The sequence below is a fragment of the Mobula hypostoma genome, chromosome 2 (assembly GCF_963921235.1).
Source record: "Mobula hypostoma chromosome 2, sMobHyp1.1, whole genome shotgun sequence".
Classification (NCBI taxonomy): domain Eukaryota; kingdom Metazoa; phylum Chordata; class Chondrichthyes; order Myliobatiformes; family Myliobatidae; genus Mobula; species Mobula hypostoma.
Window position 1 is genome coordinate 163239110 of NC_086098.1, and position 26950 is coordinate 163266059.

Below are 26950 nucleotides of genomic sequence, written 5' to 3' on the forward strand. Positions count from 1 at the left end.
CAAGAGAGTGAGTTTGTTGAATACCTAAGAGATGGCTTTTTACAGCAGTTTGTCATTGAGCCTACTAGGGGATCAGCTATACTGGACTGGGTGTTATTTAATGAACTGGAGGCGATTAGGGAGCTGAAGGTAAAAGAACCCTTAGGAACCAGTGATCACAATATGATTGTGTTCAACTTGAAATTTGATAGGAAGAAAGTAAGGTCTGATGTAGCATTATTTCTGTGGGGTAAGGGAAATTACAGTGGTATGAGAGAGGAATTGGCCAAAGTAAATTGGAAGGAACTGCTGGTAGGGATGTCAGTAGAGCAGCAACGGTGTGCATTTCTGGGAAAAATGAGGAAGGTGCAGGACATGTGTATTCCAAAAATGAAGAAGTACTCAAATGGTAAAATAGTACAGCCGTGGCTAACAAGGGAAGTCAAAGCTATTGTAAAAGCAAAAGAAAGAGCATACTGTACAATAAAGCAAAAATTAGTGGGAAGACAGAGGATTAGGAAGCCTTTACAAACCTACAGAAAGCAACTAAAAAAATCATTAGAAGGGAAAAGATGAAATATGAAAGCAAGCTACCAAATAATATCAAAGTGGATAGTAAAAGTTTTTTCACGTATGTTAAAAATAAAGGAGAAATGAGAGTGGATATAGGACCACCAGGAGAAATAATAACGGGGGACAAGGAGATGGCTGATGTACTAAATGAGTATTTTGTGTCAGTCTTCACTGTGGAAGACACTAGCAGTATGCCTGATATTGTAGCGTGTGAAGGAAGAGAAGTGGGTGCAGTTACTGTTACAAGAGAGAAGGTGCTCAAAAAGTTGAGACCTAAAAGTACATAAGTCACCCAGGTTGAACTGCACCCTAGGGTTCTGAAAGAGGTAGCGTTAGAGACTGTGGTGGCATTAGAAATGTTCTATCAAAAATCATTGGACTCTGGCATAGTGCCAGAGGATCGGAAAATTGCAAATGTTACTCCACTCTTTAAGAAAGGAGGAAGGCAGCAAAAAGGAAATTATAGACAAGTTAACCTGACCTCGGTGGTTGGGAAGATGTTAAAAGTCAATTGTTAAGGATGAGGTGATGGAGTACTTGGTGACACAGGACAAGACAGGACAAAGTCAGCATGGTTTCCTTCAGGGGAAATCCTGCCTGACAAACCTGTTGGAATTCTTTAAGGAGATTATAAGTAGGATAGATGGAGCGGATGCAGTGGATGTTATGTATTTGGACTTTCAGAAGGCCTTTGACAAGTTAAGAGCCCATGGTATTACAGGAAGGTTACTAACATGGTTAGAGCACTGGCTGATTGGTAGGAGGCAGTGAGTGGGAATAAAAGGATCTTTTTCTGGTTGGCTGTCAGTGACTAGTGGTGTTCCGCAGGGGCTGGTGTTGGGACCACTTCTTCTTATGCTGTATATAAATGAGTTAGATGATGGAATAGATGGCTTTGTTGCCAAGTTTGCAGAAGATACGAAGATTGGTGGAGGGGCAGGTAGTGTTGAGGAAGCAGGTAGGGTGCAGAAGAATTTAGACAGACTGGGAGAATGGGCAAGGAAGTGGTAAATGAAACACAATGTTGGAAAATGCATGGTCATGTACTTTGGTAGTAGAAATAAATGTGTGGACTATTTTCTAAATGGGGAAAAAATCCAGAAATCTGAGATGCAGAGGGACTTGGGAGTGCTTGTGCAGAACACCCTGAAGGTCAACTTGCAAGTTGAGTCGGTGTTGAGGAAGGCAAATGCCATGTTAGCATTCATTTCAAGAGGTCTAGAATACAACAGCAAGGATGTGATGCTGAGGCTTTATAAAGCACTGCTGAGGCCTCACCTTGAGTACTGTGAAGAGTTTTGGGCCCCTCATCTGAGAAAAGATGTGCTGGCATTGGAGAGGGTCCAGAGGAGATTCACAAGGCTGTTTCCAGGAATGAAAGGGTTGTCATATGAGTAATGTTTGATGGCTCCGGGTCTGTACTCACTGGAATTCAGAAGGATGGAGGGGATCTCATTGAAACCTTTTGAATGTTGAAAGGCCTAGATAGAGTAAGTGGTGGGAGAGTCTAGGAGAAGAGGGCACAGCCTCAGGATAGAGGGGCGCCCTTTCAAAACAGAGATGCTGAGAAACTTCTTTAGCCAAAGGGTGGTGAATTTATTGAATTTGTTGCCACGTGCAGGTGTGGAGGCCAGGTTGTTGGGTGTATTTAAGGCAGAGATCGACAGATTCTTGATTGGACATGGCATCAAAGATTATGGGGAGAAGGCTGGGAACTGGGGTTGAGGAAGAGATAGAAAAAGGATCAGCCATGATTGAATGGCGAAGCAGACTCGATCAGCCAGATGGCCTAATTCTGCTCCTGTGTCTTATGGTCTTTCTTAAATGTTGCAGTCTAACCTGCAGTCACCTGTATCTATTGGCAGCTTGATCTAGCCCGATAACTTCTGGCCATCATCTCTGAAGAGATGCACATTTGTCCACTTCTGGCCTCCTAAACACCCCTAAAATTAAGTCTTGCTTTATTGGTGATATGTAATCAAATTCAGGAACTCCTTTTCTCAACCTCTTCACCTCTCTTTACTCCTTTAAGACACCACTTTGAATAAGTTAGCACGAGGAATTCTGCAGATGCTGGAAATTCAAGCAACACACATCAAAGTTGCTGGTGAACGCAGCAGGCCAGGCAGCATCTCTAGGAAGAGGTACAGTCGACGTTTCGGGCCGAGACCCTTCGTCAGGACTAACTGAAAGAAGAGCTAGTAAGAGATTTGAAAGTGGGAGGGGGAGGGAGAGATCTGAAATGATAGGAGAAGACAGGAGGGGGAGGGATGGAGCCAAGAGCTGGACAGTTGATTGGCAAAAGGGATACGAGAGGATCATGGGACAGGAGGCCCAGGAAGAAAGAAAAGTGTTGGGGGGGAAATCCCAGAGGATGGGCAAGGGGTATAGAGAGAGGGACAGAGGGAGAAAAAGGAGAGAGAGAGAGAAAGAATGTGTGTATATAAATAAATAACGGATGGGGTACGAGGGGGAGGTGGGGCATTAGCAGAAGTTTGAGAAGTCAATATTCATGCCATCAGGTTGGAGGCTACCCAGATGGAATGTAAGGTGTTGTTCCTCCAACCTGAGTGTGGCTTCATTTTTACAGTAGAGGAGGCCTGCTGCGTTCACCAGCAAGTTTGGTGTGTGTTACTCTGAATAAGTTTCTGCTTACTTCAATTTGTTGTTCAATAACACTTCCATGAAATGTCTTGGGATCCTTTTGCAACAGTGTTGGTGCTTTGGAACACAAAGCAGTACAATAGAGGCCTCAAACATCAAAGTTGCTGGTGAACGCAGCAGGCCAGGCAGCATCTCTAGGAAGAGATACAGTCGACATTTCGGGCCAAGACCCTTCGCCAGTCCTGACGAAGGGTCTTGGCCCGAAACGTCGACTGTATCTTTTCCTACAGATGGTGCCTGGCCTGCTGCGTTCACCAGCAACTTTGATGTGTGTTGCTTGAATTTCCAGCATCTGCAGAATTCCTCGTGTTTGCGACAATAGAGGCCTTTTGGCCCACGATGCTGTGCGATCTTCTAACCTACTCTAAGATCAATCTAACCCCTCCCTCCCCCACAGCCTTCCATTTTTCTTTCATTAGACCATAAGACACATGAGCAAAATCAGGCCATTCAGCCTACTGAATGTGCCCCACCATTACATCTCCACTTGAGAGCCCAAAAGTAGATCAATAGAATGGAGACCCATCATCCTCGACCTCGAGGGATAGCCATGACAACCATTACATCATGGCTTGTTTACTATCCTCCTCGTCCCTTTTCTCCTGCCTTCTCGCCAAAACCATTTTTCTTTATAGATGCAAGTTCTTAATTCTATTTAGACATACAAGTAGGTACTTTAATTTTTCCAGTAAAGAACACCAAGTTTAAAAACAATTCTTTTACAACACAATGATTTGAGATAGCTGCACGAGTAACTGAGACCAGTGACACACAGTGGTATACAATGGTACAGTAATGTAGGTTTGTAAGAAAGCTTTTAGTAAAAAAGATACTATACCTATATCATCAAAGCGTTCAACCCACACCACAATAACCTTGGTTTCAGGGCCCAGTGGGGGTACTGTGCGGCCAAGTGGCAGTTTCTTGGTTTTCTGTGTTGGACTTGGCTTTTGAAGAGAGAAATTGAAATTTGGTTACAATCTCAAACATATTGAATTCAAAGAAGAAAGTAAAATTCAAACCTCATTTGCACACAGTCCCTAAAACAGCTCAGAAACGTCTATTGCTCCAGCATGTACTGTCTGGTTGTATCATAGAATGGCATGGAAGGACCAATGTATAGGGTCACTAGAGACTCCATCATTAGCACAACTCTCCCCACCACCAAGGACATTTTCAAGAGGCCATGCCTCAAGAAGGCAGCATCCATCACTAAGGACTGTCACCACCCAGGACATCCCCTCTTCTTGTTAGTATCACTGGGAAGCAGATATAGGAAACTGACAATCCATACTCAATAACACAGGCATAGCTTTCTTCTCTCCACCATTCGATATCTGACAGTCCAGGAAAACCACCTTGATATTACCTTTTTTGCCCTATTTACTTATTTTATTTCTGCACTGATTGCTGCCACAAAATAATAAATTTCACATAATCTAAGTCAGTGATGATAAACCTGATTGTGAGATGCACTTTTGCAATGTGCAGTGTGTTGCCGGGCTCAGCGACATGGTCAATGAAACTGGAGGCACTTCAGGGAGCATGTTAGCGGCTCAGAGATTCACTGCTGAGCTGTACTTCTGCTGGCGATTTCACTTGTTCAGGTAGACAACCCACCCAACCACACCAGACTGACAGGCTCCACAGGACCGGAGTAAAACTTGAGGAAACCACATATGCATGGAAAAAACTGTTGTACTCACCCCATGGTAGCATGCTCAGGATAGAACATGGGTAAATTGGTTTATTATTGTCATATACAGCAAAGTACAATGAAAACCTTGTCTTGCTACTGTCCAAGCAGATCAATTCTTTACCACAGTGTATTGAGGTAGTACAAGGTAAAACAATAATAGAGTGTGGAATAAAGTGTTACAGTGTAGACAAAGTGCAGTTTAGATGGGCAGTAAGGTGTAAGGTCACAACACAGTACATTGTGAGGTCAAAAGTCCATCTTATTGTACTAGGGAACCATTCAATAGTCTTATAACAATGGGCGGAAGCTGTCCTTGAGCCTGGTAATCAGAATGTCCAGGGTAGGTGGAGCCTTGGACTATGCTGGCTACTTTACCAGAGGCAGCTGAACGTTAGACAGATATCTCAGCTGGCAGTTACCCTTGGTGACAATAATGCTCCAGCTGGGGCAAGCCTCTGAGGATTTCAATAGCTCTCAGTAAAAGTGGTATTCTGCATTATACAACATATGAGTCCTAAAATGAAGCATTCCTTAAGTGCAACTGCTCATTACATAGATGACAGCATGCTCCAACCAACAATGAGAAGGGAGGGTTCTAAAGAAGATCGGTCACAAGAGATCCTGCAGATGCTGGAAATTCACAGCAAATGCTGGAGGAACTCAGGAGGTCAGGCAGCATCTGTGGAGAGAATAGTCCCAATGATAATGTCAATCTTGATGGAGGGCCTCGGCCTGAAATGTTGACTGTTTCTCCCTCTCCATTGATACTTCCTGACCTGCTGAGATTAGTTACAGGTTTTTATGTTGCTGCCCCCATGCTATTGTTTAAAATAGTGGGTAGCTTGTGTCTGCATGTTTACACATATCGGTTATTTGATTAAAACTCAAAGACAGCAACCTTTGATACTGTAATTAAAGTCCACAACCTCTTTGTCAAAGATGAAAATACCAACAAGGAGGCTAAAAATTAACTGTCGGGCAGTGAAATGTAGCGGGCTGTTTGCACACAGTACAGAGCAAGGAGGTGAGGGCCGTGCTTTCGGAAGGAATACTGCCCAAATCTCATTGAACACCGAAGCAAAGGTGCTGCTGTGTAGGGTTCATAATAAGAAAAAAAACTAAACCAGAATTTTGATTAATTTTTGTCAATATAATAGCAATGAAGGATTTTTTTTTGGGGGGGTAGATATTTTTGAACAGATTTGCATATAGCAGGGGTCCACACAGTGCATACAAAGCTGAAACTATATTACTGAAAGAATAAATCTCTGGCTGTGAGAATCTTACCCTTTGTGAATTGCCAAGGTTGTCAGAATGGTTCGGGAAGAGCTCCAAGGTCAGTGGGGCTTGTTTCAGCAGACTTGGCAGCAGGTCCATCTGTGTCTCAGTCTCTTGCATCGCAAGTCCACTCTCCAAAGAGTCAGCTACAAACATACAGTGAAATTATGTTCTCTCTGTAATATTGTAGCACTCAAAATGATGGACTGAATGGCCATGAAGTGGCAGCTAAAACATTAACAGTATTTTAAAATCAAAGAGCATGTTAAAAAAGCAGTTAGCATCTCAAACATTATTTCCTTGCTATCACAAATGAAGATTCCTGCCCCCCTCCCACTTGCTGCTTTCTGCAGGGATTGTTGCCTGCACGACTCCCTTGTCCATTTGTCCCTCCCCACTGATCTCCCTCCTGGCACTTATCCTTGCAAGCGGAACAAGTGCTATACTTGCCCCTACACCTCCTCTATCACTACCATTCAGGTCCCCATACAGTCCTTCCAGGTGAGGCAACACCACACTTGTGAGTCTGTTGGGGTCATCTACTGTGTCTGGTGCTCCCGGTGTGGCCTCTTGTATACCAATGAGACCTTATGTAGATTGGGAGACCGCCTCATCGAGCACCTACGCTTCTTATCCCAGAAAAACCAGAATCTCCCAGTGGCCACCCATTTTAATTCCACTTCCCATTCCAACACGTCTACGGCCTTCTCTATCGTCGTGATGAGGCCACATTCAGGTCTTATATTTGATCTGGGTAGCCTCCAACCTGATGGCATGAATATTGATTTCTCAAACTTCCAGTAATGCTCTCCCCCCCTCACCATTTCCCACTCTCACCTTATCTCCTTACCTGCCCATCACCTCTCTCTGGTGCTCCCCCTTCCCCTTCCACTTCTTCCATGGCCTTTTGTCCTCTCCTACCAGACTCCCCCCTTCTCCAGCCGTATCTCTTTCACCAAACAACTTCCCAGCTCTTTACTTCACCCTTCCTCCTCTTCTGGTTTCACCAATCACCTACCACCTTGTATTTCTTCCTCCCCTCCTCCCAACTTCTTACTCTGACTTCTCATCTTTTTTCTCCAGTTTTGATGAAGGGTCTCGGCCCAAAACTTCAACTGTACTCTTTTCCATTAATGCTGCCTGGTGTGCTGAGTTCTTTCAGCATTTTTTGAATGTTGCTTGGATTTCCAGCATCTGCAGATTTTCTCTTGTTTGTGATTACAGAAGATATTTTGTTTTTGTATTTAATACTCATAAAGGGAAAATTGGGGTCCACATCCATAGATCCCTTAAAGTTTCCATGGGTGCTAAGAAGGCCATGGTTTATCAGGCTTTATCAGCTTAAGAATCGTTATGTAATGTTGTAACTCTATAAAACCCTGGTTATACCATACTTGAAGTACTGCATTCAGTTCTGGCCTCCAACCTGATGGCATGAATATTGATTTCTCAAACTTCCAGTAATGCTCTCCCCCCCTCACCATTTCCCACTCTCACCTTATCTCCTTACCTGCCCATCACCTCTCTCTGGTGCTCCCCCTTCCCCTTCCACTTCTTCCATGGCCTTTTGTCCTCTCCTACCAGACTCCCCCCTTCTCCAGCCGTATCTCTTTCACCAAACAACTTCCCAGCTCTTTACTTCACCCTTCCTCCTCTTCTGGTTTCACCAATCACCTACCACCTTGTATTTCTTCCTCCCCTCCTCCCAACTTCTTACTCTGACTTCTCATCTTTTTTCTCCAGTTTTGATGAAGGGTCTCGGCCCAAAACTTCAACTGTACTCTTTTCCATTAATGCTGCCTGGTGTGCTGAGTTCTTTCAGCATTTTTTGAATGTTGCTTGGATTTCCAGCATCTGCAGATTTTCTCTTGTTTGTGATTACAGAAGATATTTTGTTTTTGTATTTAATACTCATAAAGGGAAAATTGGGGTCCACATCCATAGATCCCTTAAAGTTTCCATGGGTGCTAAGAAGGCCATGGTTTATCAGGCTTTATCAGCTTAAGAATCGTTATGTAATGTTGTAACTCTATAAAACCCTGGTTATACCATACTTGAAGTACTGCATTCAGTTCTGGCCTCCAACCTGATGGCATGAATATTGATTTCTCAAACTTCCAGTAATGCTCTCCCCCCCTCACCATTTCCCACTCTCACCTTATCTCCTTACCTGCCCATCACCTCTCTCTGGTGCTCCCCCTTCCCCCTCCACTTCTTCCATGGCCTTTTGTCATGTGGAATGTGAGGTATACATGAATACCATGTATATAAGAATACCATGCGAGGATGTGGAAGCTTTAGAGAGGATGCATAGGAGATCCACCAAGATGTTGCCTGGATTAGGGAGCATGTTTTATGAGGATATGTTGAGCGAGCTTGGGCAGGATGACTTAATAGACGTGTACAAGGTGATAAAGGCATAGATAGAGTGGACAGCCGAAGACTTTTTTCCCCCAGTACAGAACTGGCTAATACAATGGGGCATGATTCTAAGGTGATTGGAGGAAAGTATATGGGGAATGTCAGAGGCAGGATAAAACAGAGAATGGTGGGTATGTGGATTGCCCTGTCAGGGGTGGTAGTGGAACATTTACATAAGGGACATTTAAAAGACTCTTACATAGGCACAAGAATGAATGAAAAGTGGAGGACTATATCGGAAGGAAATGTTACATTGATCTTGAAAAAGGTTGAAAAGTCAGCACAACATTGTGGGCCAGATGTTGTGTGCTGTAATGTTCTATGTTAGAGACTGCTAGACAGGTATATGGAGGAATTTGAAGTGGGGGGGGGGGTTATATGGGAAGTAGGGTTTAAGGGTCGGCACAACAGTGTGGGCCAAAGGGCCTGTACCATTCTATGTTCTAACTAATTTTGCATTTCGTAAGGAGTGAAAAGAAGTATTCTTTTCTCATAAGGAACTCCTGTTGTAAGCACTGACCTTTACAAACCACAAAAGATGGAAAACTGCTGACTGTTGTTCCGGGAGATGTTCAGTGAGGTACAGTCAGTCTATTTCAGTGAATTGGAAAGTGAATGTACATCACTCTTGTCAGAGATCAGTGATGCAGGTGGAGTTTGGCAAAGGCAGACGAGGGCTTGTCTGAGAGTCCTCCACTCCCCTGACATGTATAAATATACTGGTCATAGTTCAGCATCACAATGAATACCTTGGACATGATACAGACAGAATTTAACTGATTATGGAGACTACTTCCCCTGGTGGAAACACATAAATGGCAGAAATATTAATCAAATATTTGTTCCTATCTTCATATAAAACCTGGAAATAGTGCAGTTTAGAGGTTTTGGGTGAATAACGAACAGAAAGAAATTAACATTATTAACAAAACAGCATTAGAGACCCATCAGAGTGCAGGCACTCCTGTGCCTAGCGTCACTTTATGGATATTACATTTGATCTATGTATATAGGCTATCTGATGTGTTTACATTTATTGTGTTTTTAAATCATTGTATTCTTCATCTGTTTGTTTGTTTTTGTGTGGCCTCAGATCCAGAGTAACAACAATTTTGTTCTCCTTTACACTTGTGCACTGGAAATAACATTAAAGAATCTTGAGTCTTGAGTAATTAACAGGACTAATGCTGATGAACGCCAGGATGTGATGACATGAAATAGCAAGGGATTGGAAAAGGAGGCCATAGAACGTGGCATTATGTATATGAACTTTCAGATGGCTTTGCTGAAGTGCCACAATGCTGGGGTAATATTCTGCCCTCAGTGAACAAAATTAAAAGAGCAGTAATCAATAGGATCCATTGCATATTTAACTATGAAAGTGTTTCTACTAGGGTTCACTATTAGGACTTCAATTATTCAGTCTACACCAACATTTCTCAATCTTTTTGCCCTGGAGGAGCCATTGAAATAACTTTCAGGTCTCAGGGAACCCCTGCATAAAATTTATTAAATCAACAGCTCCCAATACATTAGTGTGATCAGTAATTTATAGATATTATAATCCAAAAATAATTGTTAATGCTCTTTTGAGTACAGAATGAATTTTTAGTCGATCTTTCTTGAAAAAAAAGTTATTTAGGCTTACCTTATCTTTCTTGAAATTAATCTTTTGCTTTCCTTTTCATAAATTTTAAAAACTATTAAGCCAAACATAATAAATTTCTATTAAATAACTGGCTTAAGCCAAAATGGGATTTAACTTTTCCAAAGGTAGGCTCGGTAGATTTAATTTAAATAAAGGTTGTAAATTGATTTTAATTCATGCTATTTACAACATGGAAAGTTATTGATAATGTTGAATAGTGTAGTTACTAAAACCATAAGGCAGACAACTATGAATAAAAATATAGCCTAAGACACAATTTTATACAAGGCTTTGGAAAAACATTTTCATACTAAGTGGCATGATCTGGCTAAAATATAGGCCTAACGTGAAACCTGTGCTTGTTTTTTTGCTGCACAAATACTTAATTCTGGGTCAAACTGAAGATAAGCACACAAGAAAAAGCTTGTGTGCTTAAACAAAAAAAAACTTTCTCACACATGTAAGAAGATGAAAACTCAGCTAAATGTTCATTGTTTTACTATGAATAGCAGGATACCCTCCTTTCACAGAAATCCAGAACTTGTCTAGGGACTGGTCAATAAATCTCATCTTGAATGAACAATCAGAATACAGCTCACAAAGTTCTTCCTCGTCTCTCAAAGTTAAGTTCTCAGGCTGAGCAAAAGATTCAGAGAAAGGGTCTCTCACCTTGTCACACACTTGTGTTGAAAGGGAGGAAAAATACTGTTTTGCAGCTCTTCCAGGTGGTTTTCAGTAAAACACAAGACTTTCTCATCCTTCCTCACCGTCAAGCTCAAACAGCAGTGGAAACGTTTCAAGATTTCCCTTTGCAACATGATTTTTCCAAAAAGATTAATAGTGTAAAAACTATTTCCGACCCAAAAGTCTGCCTGATGAAATAAGACAATTATGCACGATGTTCCTACAAAATGGCTACAAGATGAAGGAAATCAATCAGTCCCTTAAGAGGGCCAAAAGGAAAACAAAGAAACCCAGCAATGAGAAACCGGTCACTACCACCTGTCTTCCCGATATCTCCATGGTTTCTGGAAGGATTCTGACGAAATACCAGATTAATACCATCCACAAACCCGTAAGCTAGCTCAAGTCACAGCTTATGCGGGTCAAAGATGACCTGGAACTCGGGTTGACTGACGTTTACCCTGTGAATGCGGAGCAGCGTATACTGGCCAGATGGGATGCACAGTGGAAACTAGCATCAAGGAACATAGCGGGTGTATCTGTTTGGGTTACCCAGAGAAATTGGTGGTAGCAGAAAACTGCATTCACAATGGCTGTAGGATTGACTTTGATGGCACAAAACTAGTGCCGCATCAATGCCTTTTGGGACCGCCTGGAAAAGAAAGCCATTGAAATAAAACTAGAGGAAAAGAATTTTAACAAAGACCGGGGTCTCACTCTAAGTAAGAGCTGGAATTTGATTGTAAACAAGGTAGGAGAGCGGAAATCTGATTGGATGAGGACTAACCAATCAGGAGGGAAGGATGACAAGTATAAATACCAATGGTTTAGACATGCCAGGCATCATCTCTGAAGAAGATGGCAGAGTTTGTCATCGAAATATCGACTATAATCAATACCTGTAACCCACTGGAAGCCTGAGACTAGTTTATTCATAAGTGGGTAGATGATAGTAGGTAACGTAGGGAAAAGTGTTTTCCACTTTGGTAGAAGGATACGAATTTTTAAACTAAGTCTGTATAAAGTTGCAAATGTTATAGAGTATAGTCTTACTCATGGAAGACTAAGCTAACAAGCAAGTGCTGGAAAACAATTCAGTCGCAGAATTGTACACTGGTCTATATTGTTAAAGAGATATGGATGCAGGAATGAGGAAGTCTTGTAAACTGCATATTAGTTGAGCAAGCCAGGACTTCTCTCTTTGGAGAGAAGGAGGATGAGAAGTGATTTGATAGAGGTATACAAAATGATAAGAGGCATAGATCGAGTGGACAGCCAGAGACTTTTTCCCAGGGTGGAAATGGCTAATACATGGGGCATAACTTTAAGGAGATTGGAGGAAAGTATTTGTGGGGGGGGCATCAGAGTTAGGTTTGTTTGTTTGTTTGTTTGCTTGCTTGTTTGTTTACACAGAGAGTGGTGGGTATATCGAACACTCTGCCAGGGGTGGTGGTAGAGGCAGATACATTAGGGACATTTAAGAGACTCTTAGATAGGCACATGGATGAAAGAAAAAATGGAGGGTTATGTGGGAGGGAAGGGTAAGATTGATCTTAGAGTAGGTTAATGGGTCAGCACAATAGGGCCTGTAATGTGTTGTACTGTTCTATATTCCAATTGTACAAGACTATTAATGTACAGAACATTATCGTGTGGATAGTCAGAGGCTTTTTCCCAGGGCTGAAGTGGCTAACATGGGAGGGCACAGTTTTAAGGTGCTTGGAATAGGCAGTCAACGACTGTTTTCTATGTTTCTACCATACACAGTTTACAAAAGGGCCTGTAATTTGTTGTATTGGGCGATGTTCTAATTGTACAGGACTATTAAACACCATACACAATTCTACTCTCTGCATGAGTTTATAAAAACTGAGAAATTTAGGTAATTCTTGAGATTTAGAATTGGGCAGGAACTTCCACCTGGTATCAAGATTCTACTTGTATGTTTAAATTTGTTTTTGATTTCAAATTTGACAATTGGTTCCAATAAAAAATTACTTCATTCACCTGGACCGCAGATCCAAAAGTGAAATCCCTGCCCGGTCATTGCAGAAAGTCTGGTTAAATGGCTCTCAATGATTTAACAGAGCCCTTAAAGCACAAAGTATTTAAGTGACGAGGTCAGGAGGCTCTGGGCACGCTGCTGGATTGCATGTCAAAACAATTTCTCAGACATCAAATTCTGACTTACTGGATGACTCCACAAAAGAGGGAACAACGAAGGCAATCTCTGTCAAGGCATCGGCATAATACAGCACGTTCTTCTCCCCATTAAAAACACCTCCGCCAGTATCTTCTGCCATCAACATGTCCCCTGAAATGATCAGACAGATTCATTTCAGCTCAATGATAAAGTTAAAATAGATCAGCTTTAGACTTGTCTTTGTTTTTATTGTTTCAAACTTCAATGTCCTTACAAAGGGAATACTGCATGGAAACTGGCCATTTCACTTAAGCAGTGTATACCAGAGGTCACTATTCACATTACACACACTAAATGCATTAGGCCAGGCAGCATCTCAGAGAGGAATAAACTGCCTGACCTACTGAGTTCCTAAAACATTTTGCATGTGTTTCTCTTGTGTCTTCAGAGTATTCTCCTCTACCTGTATGTCTACTGTAGTCTCAGGAGGTAACTTGCTGTGCAAAGGAGATATCATTGAGCTTATCCACAAATGCTGCTCAACTATGTCTTCCTTTTCTCATTTTATTACAGATTTACTGTATCTGCTGGTAAAAGTAGGAAATCTACAATGGATTAAGGTTTTCAACGTTAAGGTTTCCAGAAATGCCCAGTTCCCCTTTTGCCTTGTCCACGTACTTTGTTCTTTCCCTTCATTGCCACTGTCTGCGTTAATGAGCCAGCTAGTCGAGATGTGGCCAGTCCAGCCTGGGTGTTTTCCAACATCCACTGGCCATCCCAATGACAAGAGGAATTCCAGGAAATTGGACTGCACATTGCTGGAGGATTCCACATTCCTGAGGATCTGAAAAGACAAGGAAAAGAGTGAAAGATAAATGAACCCTAAAATAGCAGGATCAATAACTGGAGGTGTTCAAGAGCTGGATGCATTTGTAAAACCTATTGAATATTGAAAGGCCTAAATAGAGTGGATGTGGGGAGGATGTGTGAGAGTCCAGGACCAGCGGGCACAACCTCAGAATAGATGAATGGCCACTTAGAACAGAAATGAGCAGGAATTTCATTAGCCAGAGGATGGTGAATCTGTGAAATTCATTGTCACAGGTGCTTATGGAGGCCAAGCATTGACATTCAAAGCAAAGGTTGATAGGTTCTTGATTAGTCAGGGTGTCAAAGGTTGGGGTTGAGAGGGATGTCACATCATGGATGATCTCAACTGTTCCCTCAATATCACTTACCTGAATATGAAGGCACAGCAGTGTCTCTACTTCCAGAGGAGATTGAGACAAGTGAGGCTACCCCCACACCCCCTATCTTAACTGTATTTTACAGAAGCACCACTGAGAATGTCCTGACAAGCTGCATCTCATTTCCATCTGGTATGGGAGCAGCAGTGCATTGGACTGGAAGCCCCTATAAAGGACTGTGAGAACGGCCAAGAGGATCATAGGGATCTCCCTACTATCCATCAGGGACATTGATCAGGAGCGCAGCATACACAGGGCCCTTAATATTAAAAAGGATCCCACCCATCCATCCAGTATCCTCATTGACATTCTACCACCAGACAGGAGACTCCGATGCATAAAGACAAGAACGATCAAAAAGAGAAACAGCTTCTTCCCTCAGGCCATTAGGCTTCTGAACTCCCTGCTGCACTGCATTTGAAGAGTAACCAGATAATTTGCATTTTACTTTATCTATGCGTAATTCATTTGTAGATTTAATTCTTACTTTCCTAAGTTATTGTGTGTATCTGTGTGTTATGTTTACCACTGTGCTTTACACCCTGGTCTGGAAAAAAGTTGTCTCATTTGATGGTATACATGTATATAGTTAAATAACAATAAACTTGACTTTACTGGATTAAATCAGCCAGGATGGAATGATGGAGCAGACATAATGGGCCAGATGGTCTAATTCTGCTCCTATGTCTTATGGTGATGAACTGGAATGAATCACTTTGCTGGTTTCAATCGTACTGAGGGAGAATATCAGATCACAGCAAGTTTCATTTGTTATTTGCAAATGATTTGGCTGAATTGAATTGATTTTATTATTTAAATCCTTCATATACATGAGGAGTAAAAATCTTTACATTATGTCTCCGTCTAAATATGCAAAGTGTAATTTATAGTGATTTATAATAAATAGTATGTACAACAGGACAGTCAATGTAACATAGAAATACAGTTTATCAGATTGAATTGATCAGTCTTATGGCCTGGTATAAGAAGCTGTCCTGGAGCCTGTTGGCCCTGCCTTTTTATGCCGTTTCCCAGATGGTAGCAGCTAGAACAGTTTGTGGTTGGGGTGACTCGGGTCCCCATTGATCCTTCAGCCCCTTTTACACACCTATCCTTGTAAATGTCTTGAATAGTGGGAAGTTCACATCCACAGATGTACTGGGCTGTCCGCACCGCTGCGATTGAGGGAGGTACAGTTCCCATACCAGGCAGTGATGCAGCCAGTCAGGATGTTCTGTGGAAAGTTCTTAGGATTTGGGGGCCATACCAAACTTCTTCAACCATATGAGGTGAAAGAGGCGCTGTTGTACTTTTTTCACCACACAGCCTGTATCTATAGACTACGTGTGATTCTCGGTGATGTGTATGCCCAGGAACTTAAAGCTGTTCACCCTCTTAACCCCAGATCCATTGATGTCAGAAGGGGTTAGCCTATCTCCATTCCTCCTGTAGTCCACAACCAGCTCCTTTGTTTTTGTGACATTGAGGGAGAGGTTGTTTTCTTGATACCACTGTGTCAGGGTGATGACTTCTCTGTAGGCCAGGGGTCCCCAACCTTTTTTGCACCACGGACTGGTTTAATATTGACAATATTCTTGCGGACCGGCTGACGGGGGGGGGGGGGGGCGGGTACGGGGGTTTTCAAGTAGGGTTGCCAACTTTTTCACTCCCAAATAAGGGACAAGACTAGCAGTCAAATACGGGACACTTGTGTTTACCCCAAGAAAGACTACCATGACCATGAAGCCTTGCATGGGCACCTGTGTGTGCATGTGTGACATGCGCATACATGACGTGCGCATGCGTGCACATGCCAATTTTTTTCTACAAATCGGTTTTGGCTTAATCTTCCCGATTCTGTTAAGTGAAACTACACTGTACATACATTATTTCTACTTTATATAGGCTGTGTATTTATCATATAATTCCTGCTTTTACTATATGTTAGTGTTATTTTGTTTTACGTGTTACTTGGTATGATTTGTTAAGTTATTTTTTGGGTCTGGGAACCCTCAAAAATTTTTCCCGTATAAATTAATGGTAATTACTTCTTCGCGTTATGCCATTTTGGCTTACGAATGGTTTCATAGGAACGCTCTACCTTAGCGGGGGAAATACAGGACAAGGGCGGTCCCGTATGGGACAAACCAATTTAGCCCAATATACAGGATGTCCTGGCTACTACGGGACAGTTGGCAACCCTATGTTCAAGTTCAACAGTGTGTGACAGGGAATGAGGAAAGGTGCAGCTGACTTGTGTTGTTTCATATCGCCAAACCATATAGTTTCCTCGTGGCCCGGTAGCACATGCTTTGCGGCCCGGTACAAGTCCGTGGCCCGGTGTTTGGGGACAGCTGTAGGCTGCTTTGTTATTATTTGAGATTAGGCCAATCAATGTAGAATGCCCACAAATTTCTAGGCTCTTCTGATTCACACTTGATGAATCAAGGGGTTCTGCCTGAAAATACTAAATTCCAGTTGGTTGAGTTCAATTCCAACATGAACTCGTTCTGTAGCTCGGCAGCACAGCAATAGCAACAACAGCACACACTTGCAATTCTAAACTAATCATTAATGTCTAATAAATATTTTGCAAAATTATTAGTTGTAGGATGGGTACACTAAACTGAATCTTGAAGAAAATAATTAGTAACTGCACCCTTAAGAAAGAGAAGTAATCACTACAGGCCAATTACAAACATCATGTTCAATGCAATACAAGATATAATTTGTAAAAACAAATGATGATACAAAGATTTCAAACGTAAGTGGAGGAGTTTATCATATGATCACTCAAGTTTGCACCATAATTCCATAATATAAGCAGGTTGACTCTGTGGTTAAGAAGGCGTACGATGTATTGGCCTTCATCAATCGTGGAATTGAATTTAGGAGCTGAGAGGTAATGTTGCAGCTATATAGGACCCTGGTCAGACCTCGCTTGAGAGTACTGTGCTCAGTTCTGGTCGCCTCACTACAGGAAGGATGTGGAAGCTATAGAAAGGGTGCAGAGGAGATTTACGAGGATGTTGCCTGGATTGGGGAGCTTGCCTTATGAGAATAGGTTGAGTGAACTCGGCCTTTTCTCCTCGGAGCGACGGAGGATGACAGGTGACCTGATAGAGCTGTATAAGATGATGAGAGGCACTGATCATGTGGATAGTCGGAGGCTTTTTCCCAGGGCTGAAATCGTTGCCACAGGAGGACACAGGTTTAAGGTGCTGAGGAGTAGGTACAGAGATGTCAGGGGTAAGTTTTTTTACTCAGAGAGTGGTGAGTGCGTGGAATGGGCTGCAGGCAACATTGGTAGAGGTGGATACAATAGGGTCTTTTAAGAGACTTTTAGATAGGTTCATGGACCTTAGTAAAATAGAGGGCTATAGGTAAGCCTTTTTGTGCTTGCTCTGTTCATGACATCCTCATTAGATATTTGTTTCTCCATGATATTCATTGCATCCTCCTCAAAAACCACATCTCTGCTGCTACAATTCGTTTCCTCATGCTACTAGATATTATCCAACATTCTGAGCCATATAACATAACTGGATAAACATAACATTTCAGTGCTCTGAGGTGGGTTGTCATGCCTAGTTTAGTATTGGTCAGTATACTCTTCATTCTCATAAAGGTGTCTTTTGCCATCCTTATTCTTCTTTTGATGTCCTTGTCGCACCTGCCATCTGATGTCACCCAGCTTCCTAAGTAGCAAAAGTTCTGTACTTGTTTTATGTCTTTCCCGTTTGTTCTCAGCCTGCAGATAGGATTCTCCTTCTTTTTGGATATCACCATACATTCTGTCTTTTTGCAATTGATATAGACCCATTTTTGTACTTTCCTCAACGATTAAGTTTTGTAGTTCTTCCTCCGTATTTGCAATTAACACAGTGTCATCTGCATATCTAAAATTATCAATACTTTCACTGCCAACTTTGATTCCCAAGGTGTCTCTTATTGTAAAATAATGTATGAGATCATGAAAAGGCAACATGACTTCATTGGACAGTGATTAGGAAAGAGGAGTTAGAATGCACAGTAATTATGGGAAAGATTGAAGGGAAGAAAGCAAGAGGAAGGCAAAGACAAATGATGATGGAGAGAGCAGCCAGAGAACTGGAAATGAATACCAATGAATTGATCCACTTGACCCGAAACAGGAGTGTGTGGGCCATGGCAGTCAAAGCTCAAACTGGGTACGGCACCTGATGATGACGATGGCAGGTAAGCCTAGTAATTTCTAAGGTAGGGACATGTTCAGCACAACTTTGTGGGCCGAAGGGCCTGTATTGTGCTGTAGGTTTTCTATGTTTTCTAATATCACGACTGATCCTATATTTCAAGTCCACACTGACCTAAATTCTATATCTTTGCTTCCTTTTTGTTCAAAATTTTACTAATCCCAGCTCGAGTATACTCAAAATACTTGTACGGCCTTCTGTGGAAGGGAGTTTCAAAGAGTTAGAAGCGTCAGTCACAAGTTAAAAGTATCTCTTGGGATTTTCAAGCATACCAGTCTCTAAAGTTCACAGAGAACAGTGTGAAAAACAAAAAACACCCAGTCAGCAGCAGTTCTGTGGGCGAAAATTTTAATGAGGGAGGCCAGAGGAGAATTTCCAGTCTGGTTGAAGCTGACAGGAAAGTGACAGCAACTCAAATAACCATGTGCTACAACAGTGGTGTGCAGAAGAGCATCTCTGAACACACAACAATTTTGAAGCAGATGCGCTATAGCAACAGAAGACCATGAACATACACTCAGTAGCCACTTTATTAGATATAGAAAGTATCTAATAGAGAGGCCGGTAAATATATGCTTATCACGTAAGACTGTGACAGAACAGGTGGGGGTTGCGGATTCTCTCACTAACATTGCTCCTTAGCCCAGTAAGTCACGCCTCCTTGTTCTGTCCCTAGTCTAGCTTCCCCAGTAGTTCACATACTTTGCCCTCCTGTTCTGCAGTTCTTGGGAGTTCACCATTTACACACCCCAACAGCAAAATAATTGTTAGCACAGCTAATCAAAAGTCCCTTCAGTTAACATGCTCTACTGGTTTATAACTCAAAAATAAGGATTTATAGACACAGGCATTCCAAACAGTTTCATTTATTTTCACTCACACTGTTATACAGGTTTATAGAGAGCAGAACGGCCCCAAAAAACCCATGGGACAGTTTGGCGTGTCCTAAAATAATGCCTGGGTTAGTGGGTGCAGACACAACCACTGGTGGGGGAGGTATTATTCTTTTATATTCATCTGAGCATGTGGACACTGATCAATGGGTTTAACTAAGGCATTTGTTATGGAATAAAACTGTAGGATGTTAGAATCCCTGTTTAAAATATTCCAGTTCTGCATCTGAAATAATTATTATGGTCTGGTCACGTGATTTCTTCACACCATTTTGGGCAGCTTTTGCATTTTTTTAAAAACTGGTACTAAATAAAACCCCTTGCACTAATGTGCTGTTGCAGCTTACCATCTGCTTTTTTTCAAATGGTGACCCTCGTTGTGCACGCATACCCACACCTGATAGCAAGGTGTGACAAAGACCATTAGACATAGGACCGAAGTTAGCCAGCCGGCCCACTGAGCCTGCTCATCATTCCAACATGTTGATTTATTTTCTCTCTCAACTCCATTTGCCTGCCTTCTCTCCTCAATCTTTAATGAGACACCACACATGTCTATTAGAAATAGAAGTGTTAGACTAAATGAGTGTAGAACAAAACTGGTTCCTAGCTAACTCTGAAACTAGGAGATTTAATCAGACTCTTGGCAATGACATTGAATACTGCACATCCAATGGAGCGGCCTCATGATTCACTGTATTCCAGACAATTACGTTTTCTCAGTGCCTTATGATAATTAAGTATCATTAGAATAAAATGACTTCATTGACATTTTGCAAACAAACAAATTAAGTCCTTACCTCCTGACTGGTTTTCTGCCCTGGTTTCATATAAAATACAAAGACAGTTTCGAATGGTCTGCACGGCAGCAAGTCCAAGTAGCTGATATCATCAAAAAACCCAGCCAGAGTGGAGTCTAGTGCAATAAGGTGAGGAGGAAGACGACTATTACCTGGCTCCTGGGGAAAGGTACAAACACTGCAGTAAATCAGTAACTGTTAAATAAGGGATAACATAGTGAGGTAGAACAAAAAGATATGCAATATCTTTAGGGCAAAGAACAAGTGCTTATGGAGCAGTAATTAGTAACCCTCTGATTCAGTTGATTATTGGGTGGCACAGTAGAGTATCAGTTAGCACAACGCTTTACAGCACCAGCAATCATCTATCAGGATTCAATTCTTGTTGCTGTCTGCAAGGAGTTTGTACGTTCTCTCTGTGGCTGTTTGGGTTTCCTCCAGCTTCCTCTCACAGTCCAAAGGCTTATGGATCAGGGTTAGCGAGTTGTGGGCATGCCATGTAGACGCCGGAAGCATGGTGATACTTGCGGACTGTTCCCAGTACATCCTCGCTGAATTGATTTAACACAAACTAACACATTTCATTGCATATTTCAATGTTTTCATGCACACAAAGCTAATCCTTACAAATTTAATCTTCAGCGTTTTCAAAAATTATCCTCAAGGAAGTAGCAGAAGCCTAATCTGGAGGGAGATGTGTTAATGCTGCTTGGGAGGATGTAAACTAGTGACGCATAGCAGCGGGGCCCAGAATAACAGCACAGGTGGGAGGGACGACTTGTATGAAGAAAATAAAACAGGCAAGTGCAGTGGGAAGAGTAGGCAGAGACAGGAGGGGAAGTATGACAGGGTCAGGAGGCTTAACTGCTTTTAAGCATATGAAAGTAAGAGGCAAAAGCTAAGGCAATGCCTCAAATAGGAGGCATCCATCATTAAGGACCCTCATTTGATAAGATTATGAGAGGCACAGATAGAGTGACAGACAATATCTTTTTCCAGGGGTTGAAATGTACAATGCCAGAGGGCATGCATTTAAGGTGAGAAAAGGTAATTTTAAAAGGAGATGCATGGCTGCCTGGAATGCACTGCCTGTGCTGTTGATGGAGGCAGGTACCTTAGAGACATTTAAGAGACGTTTCGATAGGCACATGAATGCAAGGGAAATGGAAGGTGGACATTTTGTAAGTAGAGGGAATTAGTTTAGTTGGCCATCTGATTACTAATTTAATTGGCCTGTTCCTATGCTGTACTGTTCTATGTTCTAACAGCTTCCTTTAAGTAGATTAAAATGCAAGAGAGGGGTCAAACTAAATGTATTCCCTTCAAGAATGAAACTGGGAAAAATTATGGGAAACAAAACATGCTGAGGAGAAAAACTATATCATGTATTTGCAGTAATTTCTGGATGCTACCTGTCCCATGTGCCAGTGAGGGCAAGAATAGGATGATTTGGTAGATTAAGGAGTGGCTAAGGAGCTGGTACAGGGACAAGGTTTCAGATTAATGGAGCATTGGGATCTCTTCTGGGGGAAGTATCACCTGTACAAAAAGAAGGGGTTCCACCTGAACCTGAGGGGGACCAATATCCTTGTGGGCAAGTTTGCCAGAGCTGTTGGGAATGGTTTAAACAATATTAGGTAGGGGGCTGGGAACCGGAGTGATATGGCTGAGGATAGGGTAAGCAGATGACAGAGCAAAACTGCAGTCAGTGGGATGAGTTGAAGTGTAACATGGGGGCAAAATTGAAAAGAGTGATGAATACAGGACTGAAGGTGTTATATTTGAATGCAGACAGTATATGGAATAGGGCACATGATCTAGTAACACAGTTAGAGATTAGCAGATATGACTTTGTGGGCATCACTGAATCGTGGTGAAAGAAAATTATAGTTGGTAGCTTAACATCCAAGGATGCACATTGTATCAAAATGATGGGCAGGTAGGTGGGGGGGGGGGTGCGTGGCTCTGTTGGTAAGAGAACAAAAATAAATCCTAAGAAAGAGGTGACAGGATTGGAAGGTGTAGAATCCTTGTTGGTAGAGCTAAAATTATGCAAGGGTGAAATAATCCTGATGGGAGTTATATACAGGTCTCTGAACAATGGCCAGGATGTGAGGTACAAATTCCAATGGGAATGTCAAAAGGGCAATGTTACAATAGCCATGGGAGATTGGGAAAATCAGAGTGGTACTAGATACAAAGAGAGGAAATTTGTGGAATGCCTATGAGATAGCTTTTAGAACAACTTGAGGTTGAACTCACTGGGGAAAGGCTATTCTTAATCAGGTATTGTGTAATGAACTGGATTTGATCAGTCATGATTGAATGGCGGAGCACACTCAATGGGCCAAATGGCCTAATTCTGCTCCTATGTTTTATACAAATATACAATAGAATTCTCCCTGCAAGTTTGAGAGGGAGTAGTTAAGTCAGATGTACCACATGTACTAGTATTACAATGGAATAAAGGGAATTACAGAGAGGGTCTGACCAAAAAAGACTGGAAGAGGACACTAACAGGGATGACAGCAGAGCAGCAATGGCTGCAGTTTCTCAGGGCAACTTGGAAGGTTCAGGATAGATACTTCCCAAAGATGAAGTAGTAATCTAAAGGGCAGGATGACGCAACTGTGGCTGACAAGGGAAGTCAAAGACAGCACAAAAGCAAAAGAGAGGGCAATAATTAATGGGAAGTCAGAGGATTAGGAAGCTTTTAAAAAGCAACGGAAGGCAACAATAAAGTCATAAATACAGGAATTCTGCAGATGCTGGAAATCTAAGCAACACACATCAAAGTTGCTGGTGAACGCAGCAGGCCAGGCAGCATCTCTAGGAAGAGGTATAGTCGACGTTTTGGGCCAGGACCCTTCGTCAGCACTAACTGAAGGAAGAGCTAGTAAGAGATTTGAAAGTGGGAAGGGGAGGGGGAGATCCAAAATGATAGGAGAAGACAGGAGGGGGAGGGATGGAGCCAAGAGCTGGACAGGTGATTGGCTAAAGGGATATGAGAGGATCATGAGACAGGAGGCCCAGGGAGAAGGAAAAGGGGGAGGGGGGAAAAACCCAGAGGATGGGCAAGGGGTATAGTCAGAGGGACAGAGGGAGAAAAAGGAGAGAGAGAAAGAATGTGAGGGAAAAGATGAAATATGAAGGTAAGCTAGCCAATAATATCAAAGAGAACACAAAATTTTTTTCAGATACGTAACCAGTAAAAGAAAGGGGAGGGCAGATATTAGACCACTGGAAGATGATGTTGGAGAGGTAGTAATGGGGGAGAAGGAAATGGCAGATGAACTGAATGGTCATTTTGCATCAGTCTTCACTGTGGAAGACATGAGCAATATGCTAGAAGTTCAACAGTATCGGGTCAGAAGTAAGTGCAGTTGCTATTACTGGAGAGAAGATTCTTGGAAAGCTGAAAGGTCTGAAGGTGGATAAGTCACCTGAACCAGATGGACTACAGTCCAAGGTTCTAGAGAGGGTAGCTATAGAGTTTGTGGTAGCATCAGTAATGACCCTTCAAGAATCACTAGACTGAGGCATGGTTCTGGAGGACTGGAAAATTGCAACTGTCACTCCACTCTACAAGAGGGAGAGAGGCAGAAGAAAGGAAATTATATGCATGTTAGCCTGATCTTGGTAGTTGAAAGGTGTTAAACTCAAAGTTCAAAGTAAAATTTATTATCAGAGTACATTCGTGTCACCACATACAACCCTGAGATTCATTTTCTGTGGGAAAACTTAGGCAATCTATAGCACAGTAACTGTAAACTGTTAACTGCAAACAAACTGTGCAGATGCAGATATGAATAAAAAGCAATAAATAATGAATAATAACAGAGTCCTTAAATGAGAGTAGCTATTTCCTTTAGTTCAAGAGCCTGATGGTTGAGGGGTAGTAACTGTTCTTGAACCTGGTGGTGAGAGTCCTGAGGCACCTGTACTTTCTACCTGATGGCAGCAGCAAGAAAAGAGCACGGCTTGGGTGGGTAGGATCTTTGATGATGGATGCTGTTTTTCTACGGCAATGTTTCATGTAGAGGTGCTCAATGGTTGGGAGGGTTTTACCCCTGGATATATTGGTCCGAAGCCACTACCTTTTGTCGGATTTCCCGGTTAAAGGAATTGGTGTTCCAATACCAGGCTGTAATAGAGCCAGTCAGCACACTTTCCACCACACATCATAGAAGTCTGCCAGGTTTTTGAAGGCGTGCCAAACTTCCATAGACTCCATAAGATCATAAGAAACAGGAGCAGAATTAGGCCATTCAGCTCACTGAGTCTGCTCTGCCATTCCATCATGGCTGATTCCAGATCCCACTTAACCCCATACACCTGCCTTCTCACCATATCCTTTGATGCCCTGACCGATTAGAAAACTATCAACTTCGGCCTTATATATACCCACAGACTCGGAATGGGCAAAGAAGTGACAGATGCAATACAATGTATGGTCATGGGCACTTCGGTAGAAGGAATCAAAGCACACACTATTTTCTAAATGGGGAGAAAATTCAAAAATCTGAGGTGTAAAAGGATTTGGGAGTCCTCGTGCAGGATTTCCGAAAGGTTAACTTGCAGGTTGAGTTGGTGGCAAGGAAGACAGATGCAATGTTAGCATTCATTTTGAAAGGACGAGAAGATAAAAATAAGGCTATAATGTTCAGGCTGTATAAAGCATGGGTGAGACCTCACTTGAAGTATTGTGAGCAGGTTTGGGCCTTTATCTAAAAAAGGATGTGCTAACATTGGAGAGGGTTCAGAGGAGGTTCATGAGAATGATTTCAGGAATGAAAGGTTTACAGTATGAGGAGTGTTTGATGGCTCTCACTTGAATGAGGAGGGGAATCTCACTGAAACGTATCAAATGTTGAAAGGCCTCAATAAAGTGGATGTGGGGAGGATATTTCCTGTAGTTGGGGAGTCTAGAACTAGAGGGCACAGCCTCAGAATAGATATCCCCTAAGAATAGACATGAGGAGTAATTTCTTTAGCCAGAGGTGGTGAATCCGTGCAATTCATTGCTACAGGCCTCTGTGGACGCCAAGTTATTAGGTGTATTTAAGACAGAGGTTGATAGACTTGATTAGTCAGGGCATGGAAGGTTATGGGGAGTAGGCAGGAGATTTGGGCTGAGAGGAAAATGGATCAGCCATGATGAAGACCGTAACAGCATTAGATATAGGAGCAGACTTAGGCAATATTGCCCATCGAGTCTGCTCTGCCATTTCATTATGGTTGATCCATTTCTCTCTCAACCCAAATTTTCCACCTTCTCCCTGTATCCCTTCATGCCCTGACTAATCAAGAACCTACCAACCTTTGCTTTAAATATACCCAATGTCTTGGCCTGCACATCTACCTGCAGCAACAAATTCCACAGATTCAACACTAACTGGCTAAAGAAATTCCTCCTCATCTCCATTCTTAAAGGACAATTCTCTATTCTGAGGCTGTGTCCTCTGGTCTTAGACTTCCTCACCAGTCTCCCCCGCGCCCCCCCCACCCCTTTTAATTCCAGAATGAAAAATTGTACAGAAAAATACATAGAACATTCAAAGTGCCTATAAAAATAAATGTTCTAGCAATCTAGGTTAATAAGTCCTCTGGCCTCGATGGTTTAAAAGGCGGCTCTGCGACATGGATGCATCTAAAAATTATTAGATCCTGGAGAGGTAGTGAAGGACTGAAAAGCTGCCAAAGTGATTCCTTTATTTAAAAATGGTTAGGGACAAAATACCAGTAAGCTATGTCAGTTAATCTCATCTTGTTTATCAGAATTACTTATTCTGTTTTTACTTCCTTCGTGCTGGAAAATCAGATCAAGCAGAATTGCGTTCTGAAAGGAACAAGTCTGACAAATTTCGTTCTTTGAGTAACCAGTCTGCAGAGTGGATGGACAGGAGCCAGCACATGTAATCTAGACATACCAACACTGAAACATATTTGCATTTTCAGAAGGCAGTCAATAAATGTTTTTTTTTTGGTTTAGTGGAAGAGGTGATATTCTATGACAAGGAGAAACCCGGGTAACTATCAGGAAGCAGAGATTGGAGATAAGGGGGCTATTTTTAGATTTGCAACCTGTAAGCACAGGGGTGCTGTGAGGATCAGTGCTGGGACTGCAGCTGTTCACAATAAATAATCAGTCACAGAAGCATGCCCTTCAACCAACCAAGTCCACCCTGGCTATTTTTACGTGAACTCTAATCCAACCCACTTTATTCCCTTCATATTCCCATCCCCATTCTCCATTCCCAGGGGGTGGTACAGCAGCACAGCAATTAGAGCAACACTGCTCTAAGATTGGGGTTCAATACCTGCTGCTGTCAGTAAGGAGTCTGTATGTTTTCTCCGTGACCAAGTGGGTTTCCTCCGGGTCCTCCAGTTTCCTCCCACAGTCCAAAAATGTATGGGTTAGGGTGAGCATGCTATGTTAGTCTATAATATGGCAACACTTGCGAGCTGCTTTCGCTGACTTGGTTTGATGCAAAACAACACATTTTACAATCTGTTTTGATCTAAGTGTGAGAAATAAAGCTAATCTCTTCCTCTAACTTCCTCCACCTGGCACCAAATGCATTGATCATCTACACACGAGGATCAACCTACTGACCAGAGCAAAGAACACGGAACAGGCCCTTCAGCCCACACTGTTGTGCTCAACCAATTAAATTAGTACTTAA

The 26950-nt window shown here is 42.2% G+C and overlaps 1 protein-coding gene across 9 annotated transcripts in view; it reads right to left on the reverse strand.

Moving 5' to 3' along the window:
• The window catches only part of ralgapb (Ral GTPase activating protein non-catalytic subunit beta), a 200479-nt gene that overhangs the window by 24404 nt on the left and 149125 nt on the right, over positions 1-26950 (reverse strand). For all 9 annotated transcript variants that reach the window (XM_063040979.1, XM_063040978.1, XM_063040977.1 and 6 more), the window contains 5 exons: positions 20265-20423; positions 13768-13933; positions 13138-13260; positions 6203-6339; positions 4055-4163 (listed from right to left, as the gene is read on the reverse strand). In XM_063040979.1, the coding sequence (XP_062897049.1) occupies positions 4055-4163; positions 6203-6339; positions 13138-13260; positions 13768-13933; positions 20265-20423 (694 nt within the window). The remainder of the gene's footprint in view (positions 1-4054; positions 4164-6202; positions 6340-13137; positions 13261-13767; positions 13934-20264; positions 20424-26950) is intronic.